Consider the following 18,117-nt stretch of genomic DNA (forward strand, 5'->3'; position numbering starts at 1 on the left):
GCTGAAAGAAACAAGTGCTCTCAAAAGGTTGTGAGTACAAAGATAAAAACTTGTGAAATGTACAGCGAAATCCACAATTGTCGTTGACCTTCACATTCGGAGTTTTTGTGTGGAAGAACTCTATAAAATGAATCATTTATCATCAATGTGATGCAAATATAAAGTATAGCATGATATGAGGCTGAGGGACAGGCAAAAAGGTTAAAGAAACAAGTACCCGGAATTGATAATGGTTGACAAAAGCGATAACCATTTTAAGTTTTTCGCTCCTATGACAACGAGTCAAGTGTTGATGCCAAACACACTGACACAGAGTTATGCGTTGTAAAGGAGAAAGTCCGGAATCATGTAGAAATGCTTGAAGCATAAAAGCAACAGACAAGTGTTTGCAGATCTGCTTATTAAAGGCTTGCCGCCCAGTGTGTTCGGAGAACACTCAGTCGACATGGGTTTTATGGTATAGTCTAAGATTTCCGGACAATAAAAGGGCTCAAGGTTAAAGAATCTGTTTCAAAACAGAGGAGTGTGTTGTAGGTGTTGATTCTATCGGGAATGAACCGTGATGATGAGACATGCTCTACATGCAAATCTGTGATGGAACGAGTACTTTGAAAAGAGTTATTTCAAAGTATAAAGTTAAAAGTATAATGATGAGATCAAGGGGAAGAATGTTAGGTTGATCTCTCCACCAATGGGCCCAACGGCTCATTGGGCCCTTGACCCACGCCCTGATCGGGGGTGTCCAGCCCAAGCAAGGCTGGTGGGCCCCTGTCGCGCAGTGCTATAAAGAGGAGGTGGGGACCAGGGGCACGGGGTACGAGGTTCGTCACCGCCACTGTTCCCCACTCCTAACCCTATCCGATCCAGAGGGATGCACTGAAGCGATGGGAAGCTCCACCGCTGCCACTGCCCACACATCCCCCGTCGCCACCACCTCACCTCTCTCTGCCATCGCCACCATCGCCCTCTCCACGATGTCCTCCGGCTCGAGTTCATCAACCGCTGCAGAAGGTAGGTTTGCCAGATATCATCTAGCCTAGCGATCCAGAGGTGCTATCAGGAACATCTCCTCTCATTCATCGCCGAAAAGCCCTTTCATTGAATCAACATCACAAAAAGCCTGAAATTAATTTTGAAAAAATACGAGCATCGGTGCCAGATCTAAGATGCAGGACTTGAGCTAGGCTTAGTTCACATGCACTGTTCCTGTGATGTTTGTCAAAATAAGTTGTCCTTAATTGTTGAATAAATCTAACAAGATACGTTTTAGTGCGACCATTAATTGTTGACATATATAAAACGTCTTATATTGTGGGATGGAGGGAGTAGAAAAGAGCAGACGTAGCAAGATATCTATTTTTTTAAGCACGTACCCTAGAACGAATTCTACAGTGTTTTCATATACATATAATAAGAAATACGAAATATATACAAACCAAAAGGAAGCAAAAGAAAGACAGAAAACAAAGATCACAAGATAAGCCAATTCTTTGTCTAGGGAACATGATGAAGACGATAGTTGTTGTTCATCACAAATTAGACGCAATTCTCACTCCAATCTTTGAGAATTGTGATGATACATGAAACCAACTTCTATGCAACTACCGGCACTTGGCCTTATAGCTGGAAAACAAATGTCTACTCTTCTAGGAAGATGTGCAAGCACATCATGTGTGCCTCAAGTGCTCACTGCATCTTCAATTGGCTCTGGAAATGTGCAAGCAGAATCAGACACAAAATATTCTTCTCGCTGGCTCTGTATGATAGAGTTAACACCAAGGGGTTACTAAAAAGAAAATCGTTTCACATGGATTCTTTCGACTGTGTATTACGCAATGAAAACATAGAGGAGAACATACATCATCTTCTTTGGGATTGTACCTTTGCTCAATCTTGCTGGCACTCAATCTCTCTACATAGGCACAAAGAAATTTCATTGTTTGATATGAAGTGCTGCTATTACATCAGACCTTTCCCAAACATATAGCTTTTGACATCATCATCATGAGCTGCTGGAACATTTGGATGCAAAGAGATGGAAATATTTTCAGAAATGAAGTACCAGGAATTTTATCTTGGAAGCATAGGCTCAAGCAAGATATCTGCTTGGTTCTCCCATTCTCCCCTGAGGAGGTGGGTCGAGCGACCGCGTCTATGAAAGCGTGCTCGGCCCCGGGGCCGGATGGCCTCCCGGTAGCCTTTTTCCAGAAATTCTGGGAGATCTTACGCCCGGTCATTATGCCCATGTTCCATGAGTTCTATATTGGAACCTTGGACATGGCTAGGATTAATTATGGTGGCATATCTTTGATCCCCAAAGTAGTTGGGGCGACGGATATTCGGCACTTCCGCCCCATCACGGTGATCAACGTGTTGGAGCGAATCTTTGCGAAGGTTTGCGCAACTCGCTTATCCCCGGTGGCGGAAAGGATTGCTCACCCCCTTCAGTCCGCATTCCTGAAGGGTCGGCGGATCCATGACGGAATTCTTGCCCTTCACGAGATCGTCCATGAGGTTGCGTCGAAGGGACTTAAGGGGGTCTTCCTCAAATTGGACTTCCAAAAGGCGTATGACCGTTTGGACTGGTCCTTTTTGAGGTTGGTGATGGAGCGTCGAGGATTTGACAAGAGGTGGTGCTCCTGGATCATGCAACTGGTCAGATCCGGGAACACGGCGATCAACATCAATGGCGAGGTGGGACCCTTTTTTCAGGCTTCCAGAGGGGTAAAGCAAGGGGATCCTGTCTCCCCCTTGCTTTTTAACCTCGCAGTTGATGCCCTTGCGGGCATCTTAGATAAGGCCAAGTCGGTCGGCCACCTTAAGGGTGTAGTTAGCCACCTCATCCCGGATGGGGGGGGGGTTACTTGTCGGTGTCAAAACCGGCGGATCTCGGGTAGGGGGTCCCGAACTGTGCGTCTAGGGTCGATGGTAACAGGAGACGGGGGACATGATGTTTACCCAGATGCGGGCCCTCTTGATGGAGGTAATACACTACTTACTGCTTGATTGATCTTGATGAATATGAGGATTACAAGAGTTGATCTACCATGAGATCGTAATGGCTAAACCCTAGATGTCTAGCATGTATGATTGTGATTGCCTCTAAGGACTAAACCCTCCGGTTTATATAGACACCGGATGGGCCTAGGGTTGTACAGAGTCGGTTTACAAAGGAAGGAATCTACATATCCGAACGCCAAGCTTGCCATCCACGCAAAGGAGAGTCCCATCCGGACATGGGAAGAAGTCTTCTATCTTGTATCTTTACAGCCCATTAGTCCGGCCCATGTTACATAGTCCGGACGCCCGAGGACCCCTTAATCCAGGATTCCCTCAGTAGCCCCCGAACCAGGCTTCAATGACGATGTATCCGGCGTGTTGATTGTCTTCGGTATTGCAAGGCGGGTTCCTTCTCCGATTACTTCAGAATACCTGACCCGAAAGGCTGTACTCGATTTGTGTTTTAATGTCACACCCTTTGGCTTCTGCGCCTCCATTGCTTCTGCTTCCACGTGTCGAGCGAATGCGAGAGGTCAGGGTATTTTTTGCACATAACACCCCGGCCATGTAAGAACGTCATCTATTTAAAGAGATTGGATCTCAGATCTCATTCCACACCAAGCGGGAAATCCTTAGAGCTTGCTAGGAGAAACCATTCCAACATGGCCAGCGTTCCCAGTTCTTCCTCTCGCCCCCACGGCTCCAAAAAAGGCGATTGAGAGAGATGCTCCGTATCCCACGATCAGCTGGCTAAGCTTCAAACGCAGGGATTTCTTCCCCCCGCGGATCTAGTCCCTGTTCGAGCAGGATTGACCTCCGGCAATGGCGAAGCTCAGGCGGAGAATTTCCCCAATCCAACTAGGGGGGAGCGAGTGTGCTTCGTTTCCTACTTGTTAAGAGGCGTCGGGTTTCCAATCCACCCTTTCCTTCGAGGACTCCTGGAGTATTACAGCCTCCAACTGCACAACTTTACTCCGGCCTCCATTCTGCATATCGCGGGCTTTGTTGCTCTTTGCGAGCTATTTCTGGGCTGTGAGGCCAATTTTGAGTTATGGAGGAAGCTATTCTGCCTCGTCCCTCGTACCCAAAAGGGATCGGTATTCGAGGTGGGCGGTGCCGAGGTATGGCGTATAGCCGGGACCGGATACCTGTCCGGCACGCCGAAGAAGGCGTCCGAAGAGTGGCCCTCAGAATGGTTTTATATCGAGGATGTCGCTCTCCCCGACCCAGTTCGAATGGGTCTTTCCGAATTTTCCAGTGTTCCATTGAAGAAACGCCACAGCTGGCATCCTCGGAGCCTCGAGGAGGAGGATAGCGCAGAGGTCCATCAGTTAATGGGCAAGATAAGGACACTCGCTCAGTCCGGATTATCAATAATTAAGGTAATGGCAACTTCCATAGTGCGGGGTGTTCAGCCACTCCAATTCAGAGGACTCCCCATGTGGCACTACAATGGGGAAGACGACGCCTCACGCTGTGGACGGAAAGGTCCGGACACTCCTGCCGCCCTGGCCACAATATTGGCCGATCTGTATAAAGGGGAGAAAGAGGAGTTCACTCGCCTTAAGCGCCAAGAGGGATTCTCCATGTACAATCCCCCTAGCTGGGTGAGTTTTAATCCTACATCCGTACTCGATCCCTTCCCTGAGTCATGTTTGATTGACATTTACTCGTTTATTTCTAACAGGAGTGGCGGAAGGCTATCGCGGGGATCTATAGCCCGGCTCCACAGCCGGAGGACCATAATCGAGACCTCGATCCCGGATTTGAAGAGGACCCGGACATATTCGTAGAACTCCAAGAGGGAGTCTTCTACCAGGCGAGTTATGATGGTACAAAAGTGGCCATCGTGTCCGATTATCCTGGCCTCCTTCCTGCCTCACATGGAAGTAGCCAGGAGTCATTTCCTCCGAAAGAGCTTCCTCATTATGCCTCACCCACCGCACTATCTCGTGCTCCGAAGGGGAGGCGCTCGGCGTGTCATGCCGCACCAGAGGCATCTCATAAGAGAGCGGCGCCTACGCCGGGCGGGTCTTTGAAGAGAAAGGCAAAGGACACCGCGGCCGAGCCTTCATCAAAGAGGTATGACTTTTCAAATATGACCCATGGCAGTCACGTCGAACTGTGACATTGTCCGCTGTGTCTTATCAGGAAGAGCATGCGCCGGACTATGTCCGGGGATCCTGTCGGTCACGCCTCCACCAGTCAGGTTCCAGACCATGCCTCTAGGGCAGGGGCTGACACGGGAGCGACGCCGGATTGTCCTCCTTCAGAGGATTCGGATGACGTGTCCATCACAAACTCTGAAGTGGAGAGTGCCATGAATCATCGGCGCCGGAAGGCCGCTCTCCGCGATCCCGACTTTATGTGGGACTACATAACGGTGCACGACACCGGATATAAAGTCGATCACCGGTCCGGCTTTGGTCGTTTTCACTGGTTTGGCCTCTATCCACTTGGTGAATTTATCTACCATGACTAGCAGATATTTTTTCTTATGGCTTCCTCCTTTAAGGGGCCTGACCATGTCAACCCCCAGACCACGAAAGGCCAAGTAATGGGTATTGTTTGTAGAGCAGTAGGCGGCATATGGCTTTGGTTGGCGAAAAGCTGGCATCCAACGCAACGTTGGACCAGGTCCTGTACATCTGCTCGGGCCGTCGGCCAAAAGAAACCTGTACGGAAAGCCTTACTTACAAGGGCCCGAGCTGCGTGATACGTCTCCAACGTGTCTATAATTCTTGATTGTTCCATGCTATATTATATTCTGTTTTGGATGTTTAATGGGCTTTATTATACACTTTTATATTATTTTTGGGACTAACCTATTAACCGGAGGCCCAACCCAAATTGCTGTTTTTGCCTATTTTAGTGTTTCGCAGAAAAAGAATATCAAACGGAGTCCAAACGGAATGAAACCTTCGGGAATGTGATTTTTGGAACAAACGTGATCCAGAGGACTTGGAGTCTACGTAAAGAAATCAACGAGGAGAGCACGAGGCAGGGGTGCACGCCTACCCCCCCAGGCGCGCCCTCCACCCTCGTGGGGCCCATGTTGCTCCACCGACGTACTTCTTCCTCCTATATATACCCATGTACCCTGGAAACATCAGATACAGAGCAAAAACCCTATTTCCATCGCCGCAACCTTCTGTACCCGTGAGATCCCATCTTGGGGCCTTTTCCGGCGCTCCGCCGGAGGGGGCATTGATCACGGAGGGCTTCTACATCAACACCATAGCCTCTCCGATGATGTGTGAGTAGTTTACCTCAGACCTTCGGGTCCATAGTTATTAGCTAGATGGCTTCTTCTCTCTCTTTGGATCTCAATACAAAGTTCTCCTCGATTCTCTTAGAGATCTATTTGATGTAACTCTTCTTTTGCGGTGTGTTTGTCGAGACCGATGAATTGTGGGTTTATGATCAAGATTATCTATGAACAATATTTGAATCTCCTCTGAATTCTTTTATGTATGATTGGTTATCTTTGCAAGTCTCTTCGAATTACCAGTTTGGTTTGGCCTACTAGATTGATCTTTCTTGCAATGGGAGAAGTGCTTAGCTTTGGGTTCAATCTTGCGGTGTCCTTTCCCAGTGACAGCAGGGGCAGCAAGGCACGTATTGTATTGTTGCCATCGAGGATAAAAAGATGGGGTTTATATCATATTGCATGAGTTTATCCCTCTACATCATGTCATCTTACTTAAAGCATTACTCTGTTCTTTTGAACTTAATACTCTAGATGCATGCTGGATAGCGGTCGATGTGTGGAGTAATAGTAGTAGATGCAGAATCGTTTCGGTCTACTTGTCGCGAACGTGATGCCTATATACATGATCATACCTAGATATTCTCATAACTATGCTCAATTCTATCAATTGCTCGACAGTAATTCATTTACCCACCGTAATACTTATGCTCTTGAGAGAAGCCACTAGTGAAACCTATGGCCCCCGGGTCTATTTTCCATCATATTAATCTTCCAACACTTAGCTATTTTTCTTGCAGTTTATTTTACTTTGCATCTTTATCATAAAAATACCAAAAATATTATCTTATCATATCTATCAGATCTCACTCTCGTAAGTGACCGTGAAGGGATTGACAACCCCTTTATCGCGTTGGTTGCAAGGTTCTTATTTGTATGTGTAGGTGCGCGGGACTTGTGCGTGATCTCCTACTGGATTGATACCTTGGTTCTCAAAAACTGAGGGAACTACTTACGCTACTTTACTGCATCACCCTTTCCTCTTCAAGGGAAAACCAACGCAGTGCTCAAGAGGTAGCAAGAAGGATTTCTGGCGCCGTTGCCGGGGAGTCTACGCACAAGTCAAGACATACCAAGTACCCATCACAAACTCTTATCCCTCGCACTACATTATTTGCCATTTGCCTCTCGTTTTCCTCTCCCCCACTTCACCCTTGCCATTTTATTCGCCTTGTTCCCGTATGCCTTTCTGTTTGTGTTTCCACGTGCCTTCTATTTGCTTGCATCTTTGCTTGCTAAAAATCTATTGATATGGATTCACTTAAAGAGTTCTACTTGGATCATCTTCGATCCTTATGCGCTCGTGCTGAAACCCCAACTAGCCTAGTTGATGGGAAATCTTTAGATGAGCATGCTCATTTTGTGCGTCATCGTTTGTCTGAAAAAGGGAGACTCTTATGGAATCAAATAAACAAATTGCTGTGTTATGCTTGGAATCTTTGTGAAATTTGTGATATTACTTGTTGCTCTAAGAACCCTAAAAAACACCTCCCCTACCTATGTGAGTTTAATGAAAATTAAATCTTATCTTCTTATGCAAAGGGTGTTTATAGCTACCATGATATCGAACAAATTGAAGAATTTGTTGCTTTTTAAGGGTTCTTATGAAGTTGCTTCTTTGATTGAAAAGTATGATATTACTCTTTACGAATCTTAAATTTTTGACATACTTGAATATTGCTATGAAAACTATGCTCATAATGTCTATGTCAAAGAATTTATTGAGAGAATGAACGTTGGTTCTAAAGAAAATAATGACATGCACGAATCTATAGATAATTATGATTCTGGTGATTTGATTGAAATATCCCTTGATGAACATGATGCTTGCTATCCTTGTGGCCATGATGCCAATATTTATGAAGATGAATTTGCTATAGTTCCTTACGTTAACATGAGATCGTTGCTATTGCACCCATACTTGGTAGTTCCTTCGATAAAAAGCATGATTGCAATGATTTTACTATAAATTCTCTTGATGTCAATTGTGCTAATTATATGCAAAACCCCAAGCTTGCGGATGCTAGTTTTGCTATGTCTACTACTTGTTGCAATGATCATGATTGGGGTGGATCGTGTTGAGAATATGTTATGTGATAGCTATTTTGTTGAATTTGCCTATGATCCTACATGTAATTATTATGAGAGAGGAAAATATGGTTGTAGAAACTTTTATCTTACTAAATTACCTCTCGTCATGTTGAGATTGCTATTGTTTCTTTCCGCTTCCTTGCATATGCTAGTTTTTGCTTGGTATGATAATTTGTTTGCCTATAAGATGCCTATGCATAGGAAGTATGTTAGACTTAGATGTGTTTGTCACGTGTTTCATGATGCTCTCTTTGTGCTTCAATTCTTGTCTTTCATGTGAGCATCGTTGAAATCTTATGCCTAGCTAAGGGCGTTAAACGATAGCGCTTGTTAGGAGGCAAGCCAATTTTTTTTGCTTTTTGCTTCTGTTTAGGAATAAATATTTGATCTATCCTCTGGTTAGATTTTTTTTATGTTTTAATTAGTGTTTTTGCCAAGTTAAACCTATAGGATCTTCTTGGATGATAGTTATTTGATCTTGCTGAAAATTCCAGAAACTTTCTGTTCACGAAAACAATTGTTTAAAATCACCAGAACGTGATAAAATACTGATTCCAATTGCAGTAGATCAATAAACAAATTGTCTAGGTCTTCCTATTTTGGTGGCATTTTTTGAGTTCCATAAGTTTGCGTTAGTTACAGATTACTACAGACTGTTCTGTTTTTGACAGATTCTGTTTTTTGTGTGTTGTTTGCTTATTTTGATGAATCTATGGCTAGTAAAATAGTTTATAAACCATAGAGAAGTTGGAATACAGTAGGTTTAACATCAATCCCTACTCCTAATGTCTCAGTTGGTAGTCTCCGTCCGGGTTTATTTTCGTCCCACCATTTTCGTCCGGTTTTTTTCGCTGGTTTTTTTTTCGTCCCCCTCCCACCACCCCATCTCCCACCTGCGCAGCCAAAAAAACCAACCCGCAAAAAACCATACCTATCGATCCCCTCGACGACACAGAGCCGTCGTCCTCTCGTGCGATCCGCTGCCGCCACCTCCGATCCGCTCCTCCTCTCCCGAGGATACGCAGCCGCATCCGTCGACGCCGATCCGGGCAGACGCGGCCGTCGTGGATCACGAGGATCCGGATGATGGGGCGGCAGAGATGGCCACGGATCTGTTACGGCGACGACGGCGCTAGATCCACACCCGCAGCATCAGGATGGAGGCCGGCGACGAACCCTAGCCTAGCCGTCAGCATCGGGATCCAACCCCTGCTCTCGGTGCTGGGGCAAGGCATATGGGGGTGTTTGCTGCCGCGGTGGACCTCGACGCCGGCGACATCTGCAGCATCTCCCTCCCGTCGGGCTGCAGGACCAGTACGCCCAAGGTACGCCTCCTCCTCCTTCCTTTCCCCTCCCTACCAAGACTCCAGCTTGCTGATGTGTCCATTAGTGGCGAATAATCCATCATGGATTAGATTATTTCCTACGGCAGCTTGAACTGGCCTGCATGTTTGGTTGAGCATATATACGCAGTGTGATTAAATCTCACTAGCAGTCTACACAACACTTGATGGGAGTTTGAAAATAACAGTCCATAATAAAGGGCCGTGGTGTCTACTATGCTTTTCAGAAAGGTGAGTGCACTTGTGAAGCTTCCTGTAGAGTTTCACATGATGAGTAGGTAAATGTGCTGCTTGTGCATTTTCCAAGTAGTTATATAGGAGAGCACACAAGCAACAGACTACATAGCTTGTGCTAATTTCCATGATAAGTTTTATCGCATATGAACAAGTTATATTGCCAGTTAAGTTATTAATAGAAATTGAGTTGCTTATCATTGAGTAAAAGACATTCCTTTAGAGTATTTACAGTTTTATACTAATACTTTATCAAGGTGATATGCTGAAGATTTGTGATTATCACAGTATGGCCTTTACATTGCTTCTGTATGATCTGAACCTGTTGAGCTCATCACAAATACCATAAAAATTGGCTCTATCCCTGATGTCCAATAAAAAAGGGGAACTATAGCCTCAGATCGAAAAAGTTTCTTTTCCTTTGTGATTTTGCAGCGGGACTTGCTTATGGAGACGTTCGCTCTGGGTCAAAGCTTAAGAGTAATGATGCTTTTGACCATTTAATTAGTGTTTAGGTATGCCCTCCTCTCCTTGCCCTTTAGTTGGAATCTCTGATAAGGTTGTAATTTGCTGGTGCAGTGTTGCTCTGCTTTTATTTGGGGATTCCTCTGGGATCTAATTTTGAATTGTCAAAGCTGGTTTGTTGGGTGCCGTTGGTTTAACATGATGCTATAATGCCGTAGAGAGAGATATGTTTTTCCAGTAGAAGTGGCCGGTTAGTTAATTTGAGATTTGTGCCTTCTGTTCTTCAGGCCTGAAGCTTTTGGTTTCAGTCCGACAATTAAAAGTTGCATTGGCTTGTAAAAAACTTCATATGACTGGACCAGTAGGGGGAGGATAGCTTCATATGGAAAATAATTCTCCATGGTGGGAAAATTTGTTATTTGACATGATTATATATAGAGATACAACTAGCAGTGTTTAAATATGGGTTCATCTCAACCTATGATTCCTATGTATATTATTTTTGGGGCTAGAACTACAGCCACTGCCCACCACCATTACAAATCAATGCTAGGAGCTCCTTGGATGTACTCATGCATGCTTTATCAGATCCTTTTCTTTTGAATCGATTGATGAACCGATGGCATGCATCTCAGGACTAACTACCCCGTACGTGTACTCCACTAAGTAAGGATAGCTCGTGAATATTTCGGCCTTTTCGTTGAAACGCTTACCAAAATCACTGAAATACACTAAATTTAGGTGGTTTCGGTTGGTGATGAAAATTTTCTGAAACTGAAAGTGAAAACCATAGAATACTGAAGGTGTTTGCAGCCTGTAATTAGCGCCCTACTTAGTATCAAGCATTGAGAGAGGGCATTTAGATGATTTTAAATTTTATGACTTCGTATATATTTTCTTAATCTCTAAGCTTTTACACAGGCGACTCGCATTGTAGATGCTATTAGCATGCTGCTGCTATCGTCCCTCTGTACACACATGCACATTTGACTGATGAAGAAAATGCCTCAAATCATCAAACCCCTGATTATGTGTTGTGCTCTTGCAAGACTAAAACTGACACATTCTCTTCTGGATGTTAATGATGTTCGATTGCATGTGGGTGTTGTGTCGTTGAAGCTCACATGATCGAGTGTTTATGCACAGCTGAAGTTGGCACATTCAGTTCTGCATATATTGAACAACTTTCAAAACTTCTGAAAGCAAAGAGCAGTGAACCATCCTCTAGGCTCTACTGTACCTCCCATAGATTTTTTTACTTCCAAAACTTATGATGAACACAGCAGGTTCCAATGCAATTTCACTTGACAGATGTTGTTATTTCGGTTTTAATCATACTATATCAGCTTCAAAGTTTATTTTTACTCTCAAGTAGTCAATATCTGAGCATGAACACTCAAACTACTGCAGGGGGAGGATTTCCACAGTAACCCTGGGCTGGTTAACCTATTTGGAATAGAATTCCCTGATTTGAATATCAAGCATTCACAACTTCAGAATACATTGTCTCGAGGTACAATCCCACTTGATTCTCAAACAATCACTAATTCATGAATTGCAGCAGGGTGAACCCAAGATGTCCGGAGCCTCTCTTGTGAATCACATTGCTTACAATGATTTCATGATTGAGATCTCGGGATTTAACAGTTGTATTTTCTTGTTTCTTTTTTTTCTTGTGGAGGAGAACACGATACATCTTTTAAAGGTGTGACTATAGAAGTTTAGCTAAATAAACAGAATATTTCTACTGCAAGTTGATGTATAGAAAAATGGATTTTTGCATAGGTTTCGTATTATATATATAGTTAACTCGGTACTTCCTTTTCTTGCTTTGGAGTGACTGTTTTGCTTGACTCAGCATCCCTATGGTTCCGAGAGGGGCTGGGTGGCTAGATACAGAGGGCTTGGGTGCATGTGCTCTAATATATATTTTTCTTTCGGGGAGGGTCACCCTTATGCACTATTAAGAGGTCCACTCTTAACTGCTCTTGCGGAACTAGGCCATCAGGCTACCATATATGTCCGTTGATTTAATCACCGTTATCTGTGCTAGACGTTCACAGATCTGGATGCCTTTGCTTGCCAAATAAAAAATGAACAATAGTTATGTTAGGAAGTTACACTAGCTTTGACGATCCGATCATTCATGGAATGTTTTCCGGCATTGCCAACATATTGAGTACTTCAGTTGTAAGTCTGTAAGCAGTTCTCTTTGAAAGAGAAAAATGTATACATGCTTCAGTGAATGGCCACCCCCTTCTATTTTAGTAACATTGCACTTCTTAGTGGTACTTGCTAATCAGTATGGTTATTGGTCTGTAATCTTATCGTTTCTACATTAATTCTTTGTACGTAGGCCGGATCAAGCGCATCGCCGATGCCACGATCGCCGATGCGCCGTGCTGCTCCTCTCATGTGTGCCCTCGACGCTGACGCCGTCCTATTTTCCGCAGCCACCGCCGTCGGGCTCCGCGTCCACGCGCCCCTTCAAACCTACTGGATGCAATCTCGCATTGCGCTGTCGTCCGCACTGTCTGGCACCACCTATGGACACAGAACGGCGGATCAAGGTTTAATGACTTTGATCAGGCAAGATACATTCTGCCCGCTCATCTCCCCGTGTTGCCGTTGGTAAGTATGGTGGCATTCTCCATGCTTCTTTTAGTGCTTCTCTCTAAATTCGTTGGGAGCCAAAATCTGTACTAATAGTTTGTTAGTATGCATTTGGCTATCAAACAGCTTTTCTGCTATCCAATTTTGTTCCTGCAAAAGTTGCTTCTGTTCTGTATAGGTGTACAGTTTTCATGTTAATAGGAAAGTACCAAAGTTGTCTATCCTAGCTGCACCAAACTACAATTTTCTTGTTTTATTAATAATTTAATATGAGATATACAAGAAAGTGCAGCGGGCATGGCTTGTACTCATGCTTGAGGATATTTGGCTTAGGCTCCTGGACTGTGTCATGGCCACACTGAAGACGGGACACTTGTGGTTATCTTCATGTGTCATTGGTGGTCAGAGAAACCAAACAAAGCTGGAGTGAAAGGTCTAGGAGTTTCAATACAGAACAAAGGGTCTACGAGTTTCAATACATTGTTGAAAAACTATGCCAAACATTAAGGTTGATTTCAGTTCCTTCATCCTTCTAGAGCATAAGAAAAATATGGTGCTTTGCTTGAAAAAAATGTGGCTTAATTCTGGAAAGCATTAAGTTTCCATGCATGCTGATACTAATCAATCCATAACTCTAAAAACATGATACCCTCTTTCACATGCTTCATATAAGTTATGCACATGCCATCTCGCCAAGCATTGATAACATGTTCCGTTTAATAGATCATCTGAGATTTGCATAATTGTTTTGAGGATGAGCAGGGCAGCATCGACACCGGCCTCGATCAGTGTCGGGGCAATGGTGAACCAATGAAGAAGCTTAAGGCGGCTCAGGTAGGGTGGCACACGATATTAACATCAGCCACGACCAGCGTCGGAGGATGGGTCATTGGGACGGAAGGAGGAAGACAAAGAGGAGGAAGAAGACGATGATCACCAAATTTTACCACCGATAAAAACATGCGACCGATGCATAGTTGCTCTCATAGTATCTACTAAAGAAATTGATAAAAGATGATATATATTCGTAGGACTTCACTCATGTCACTTAGTCACTGGTTTGATTTATTTTCCTGTATTTTGCCCAGGCAACACACGGGCATTGTACTAGCAACTGGCTCCGGGCCCAGCCTACATTAGTGGGTGTGTTATGTATTTGCAAGGTTGTGTCCAGTATAAGACTTAATTCCTTGTAACCATAAATGTGAGCTAGGAAGAATAAAATTTGTGCTCTATTGAACTTACTGTAGAGCGGAGCAAGACGATCGAAGAGAGGGAGGGATTACAAATATTTCATTCATGGCAGAGTTAGAAGTAGAACAAGCAATGTAGATGGACAATTATGCTTTCTTAAGAGTATATATATTTCGTGTGAACTATATTTATTTTTCCGTGGCAACGACAGTTGGTCTTGAGATTGACAAAGTCGCAAAAACATTGCCTCCCATTGAAAGAATATTTCCCTGCCACCACAATTGTTACTATTGTCAATTGTATGTGATAGTGACAGAATATTACCTTGAGGTGTTTTAATGCACTATCATTGGTGGATAGGAAGGGTATGAACCATGACAAACAAGAGCAATGACTATGTGATAGCGCGATCGGCGACTCCGTATCTGACCCGGACGGCACAAGGGATGGCGGCGGCCCGGCGTGCCCGTCGATCTGGATGCGGTGGTGCCGGCGGCTCGCTGATCTGCCGGTACTCCAGGGTCTGCCTGGTGGTGACGGCGGCCCGTGCACGAGAGTTGGATCCCTTCGAACTGATCTGGGTGAAAACTTGCCTTTGGCTTATGCTAAGGCCGGCGGTGGCGGCGCTATCTACGTCGTTCCCTTCTTGAAGGCATCGCCGTGGAGAAGTTCAAGGCCACTCTCTGCTACCTCCGAGGGAAACCCTGGATCGGATGACAGCGGCGCTCTGGTGTCGTTCCTCCCTTGGGGGCGTCATTCTTGGAGGTACACACGTGATCGAGGGACCAGAGGACGGATTCTTTGGTGGAGCGGTGTTTCATCCTACACATTAATGGCGACGGATCTTGACGGCGTGGTGCAGTGCAGATTCGGAGTTCGCTGTGGGAGGATGGACTCGCGCAGGAGGACGACGCTGTCGGGTGTCGTGGTGGCGTCGATGGCAGAGAGACCTGGCACGGTACATGCAACAGTACAACTCTGAAGATGGATTGGTGGCAGGTGGCTGCGGCGGCCTCATACCTGGCAGGCGTCCTGGTTGAGGAGTGCGCTGGACTGATAGGTGCCCCATACCCGGCATGCGTCCTGGTTGGGACCTCAGGTCTTAGATGTTTAGGTTTGGCTGCGATGTCTGTTTGGTATTAGGCCCAGACTATCTGCGCTCCTTCATCAATTGGATAGGTGTAGCGACAGTTGTTGCTTAGACAGGTGGCTTTAGTCTTGCTGTTGTATGGCTTTGTAAGGTCTTGTGAGAATAATTAATAAAGTGGCCGTATGCATCGCCCAGATGCAGAGGCTGGGGGTCATCCTCCTTTTCTAAAAAATGTGATAGCAAGGTCAGAGGTGAGGTCGAAGGGCTATCAGAAAATAGGAGGTAGGCAGGGAGAATGAAGATGATGTCATGTCTTGTTGCGGTGGTGACCCATAAATAAATACTCTTGTTGCGGTCATGTCTCGCGATGATGCCAAGAGTAATTTTGTCCTACCTTGTCTATAATTGTGTGCCTTGGTCACCGTGCCAAAAATAATACACCTTAGATAATTAAACAGAGGGAGTAGAAAGGAACAAAAAGATCAAAAAGATTATGTTATGTCTTCCCACAATTTTGGTATGTATCTAAAAGTATATTAGCTATGTATGTACTCCTAGAAAAGCTGAGGTACTCCATCTTGGTGGAGAAGATAAAAATGCCCACAATTTATGGTCTTGTGCTCATCTATGTTTGTATTTCGCCCGTAGCAACGCACGGGCATTATGCTAGTATAAATAAAAAATGAGTTCAATACAGTACCTTGAAGTGGTGTTTTCTTTTCTTTCGCTAACGGAGCGCACGAGATTTTCTGTTGAGTTTTGTGTTGTGAAGTTTTCAAGTTTTGGGTAAAAGATTTGATGGATTATGAAACAAGGAGTGGAAAGAGCCTAAGCTTGGGAATGCCCATGGCACCCCAAGATAATCTAAGGATACCAAAAAGCCAAAGCTTGGGGATGCCCCGGAAGGCATCCCCTCTTTCTTCTTCGTCCATCGGTAACTTTACTTGGAGCTATATTTTTATTCACCACATGATATGTGTTTTGCTTGGAGCGTCTTGTATGATTTGAGTCTTTGCTTTTTAGTTTACCACAATCATCCTTGCTGTACACACCTTTTTAGAGACACACACATGATTTGGAGTTTATTAGAATACTCTATGTGCTTCACTTATATCTTTTGAGCTATATAGTTTTTGCTCTAGTGCTTCAATTATATCTTTTGGAGCACGGTGGTGGATTTGTTTTATAGAAACTATTGTTCTCTCATGCTTCACTTATATTATTTTGAGAGTCCTACAAAACAGCATGGTAATTTGCTTTAATTATGATAGGCATCCAAGATTAGTAAAAAAAATCTTATGAGTGTGATGAATACTATGAGAAGTTTGATGCTTGATAATTGTTTTGAGATATGAAGATGGTGATATTAGAGTCATGCTAGTTGAGTGGTTATGAATTTGAGAAATACTTGTGTTAAAGTTTGTGATTCCCGTAGCATGCACGTATGGTGAACCGTTATGTGATGAAGTTGGAGCATGATTTATTTATTGATTGTCTTCCTTATGAGTGGCGGTCGGGGACGAGCGATGGTCTTTTCCTACCAATCTATCCCCCTAGGAGCATGCGCGTAATACTTTGATTTGATAAATTGTAGATTTTTGCAACAAGTATATGAGTTCTTTATGACTAATGTTGAGTCCATGGATTATACGCACTTCCTTCCTTCCACCATTGCTAGCCTCTCTAATACCGCGCACTTTTCGCCGGTATCATACACCCACCATATACCTTCCTCAAAACAGCCACCATACCTACCTATCATGGCATTTCCATAGCCATTCCGAGATATATTGCCATGCAACTTACCACCGTTCCGTTTACTATGACATGCTCCATCATTGTCATATTGCTTTGCATGATCATGTAGTTGACATCGTATTTGTGGCAAAGCCACCATTCATAATTCTTTCATACATGTCACTCTTGATTCATTGCATATCCCGGTACACCGCCGGAGGCATTCACATAGAGTCATATTTTGTTCTAAGTTTTGAGTTGTAATTCTTGAGTTGTAAAGTAAATAAAAGTGTGATGATCGTCATTATTAGAGCATTGTACCAAGTGAGGAAAGGATGATGGAGACTATGATTCCCCCACAAGTCGGGATGAGACTCCAGACGAAAAAAGAGGCCATAAAAAAAAGAGAAAAGGCCCAAAGAAAAAAATGAGAGAAAAGAGAGAAGGGACAATGCTACTATCCTTTTACCACACTTGTGCTTCGAAGTAGCACCATGATCTTCATGATAGAGAGTCTCCTATGTTGTCACTTTCATATACTAGTGGAAATTTTTCATTATAGAACTTGGCTTGTATATTCCAATGATGGGCTTCCTCAAAATGCCCTAGGTCTTCGTGAGCAAGCGAGTTGGATGCACACCCACTTAGTTTCTTTTGTTGAGCTTTCATATACTTATAGCTCTAGTGCATCCGTTGCATGGCAATCCCTACTCACTCACATTGATATCTATTAATGGGCATCTCCATAGCCCATTGATACGCCTAGTTGATGTGAGACTATCTTCTCCTTTTTTGTCTTCTCCACAACCACCATTCTATTCCACATATTGTGCTATGTCCATGGCTCACGCTCGTGTATTGCGTGAAGATTGAAAAAGTTTGAGAACACCAAAAGTATGAAACAATTGCTTGGCTTGTCATCGGGGTTGTGCATGATTAAATACTTTGTGTGATGAAGGTAGAGCATAGCCAGACTATATGATTTTGTAGGGATAACTTTCTTTGGCCATGTTATTTTGAGAAGACATAATTGCTTAGTTAGTATACTTGGAGTATTATTATTTTCATGTCAATATTAAACT

The 18,117-nt window shown here is 44.0% G+C and overlaps 1 protein-coding gene across 6 annotated transcripts; it reads left to right on the forward strand.

Annotated features, from left to right (window-relative positions):
• Window positions 1-9,285: 9,285 nt before the first annotated feature.
• LOC123074339 (uncharacterized) lies at window positions 9,286-14,377 on the forward strand. Of its 6 annotated transcripts, XR_006435932.1 has the most exons (6): window positions 9,286-9,684; window positions 10,372-10,451; window positions 11,812-11,914; window positions 12,758-13,032; window positions 13,348-13,522; window positions 13,777-14,377. XR_006435932.1 is itself a non-coding variant. In XM_044497210.1 (4 exons), exons 1-4 carry the CDS (start codon window positions 10,801-10,803, stop codon window positions 13,826-13,828), a joined length of 336 nt encoding a protein of 111 aa, XP_044353145.1. In that variant the 5' UTR covers window positions 10,596-10,800; the 3' UTR covers window positions 13,829-14,377. The 6 variants fall into 6 exon arrangements, 2 of the variants coding, with proteins under 2 accessions (XP_044353145.1, XP_044353144.1); XR_006435931.1 differs by having other exon boundaries at window positions 9,286-10,451; XR_006435934.1 differs by having other exon boundaries at window positions 9,286-10,451; window positions 12,855-13,032.
• Window positions 14,378-18,117: the final 3,740 nt, after the last annotated feature.

This window comes from Triticum aestivum, chromosome 3D (assembly GCF_018294505.1).
Source record: "Triticum aestivum cultivar Chinese Spring chromosome 3D, IWGSC CS RefSeq v2.1, whole genome shotgun sequence".
Classification (NCBI taxonomy): domain Eukaryota; kingdom Viridiplantae; phylum Streptophyta; class Magnoliopsida; order Poales; family Poaceae; genus Triticum; species Triticum aestivum.

Excerpts from the sequence above, each read along its gene's own strand:
- LOC123074339 (XM_044497209.1), top strand. Across the intron at positions 11,915-12,854 it reads TCAGAATACATTGTCTCGAG|CCACCGCCGTCGGGCTCCGC; the intron begins GTACAATCCCAC and ends TATTTTCCGCAG. Across the intron at positions 13,033-13,347 it reads ATCTCCCCGTGTTGCCGTTG|GCTCCTGGACTGTGTCATGG; the intron begins GTAAGTATGGTG and ends TATTTGGCTTAG.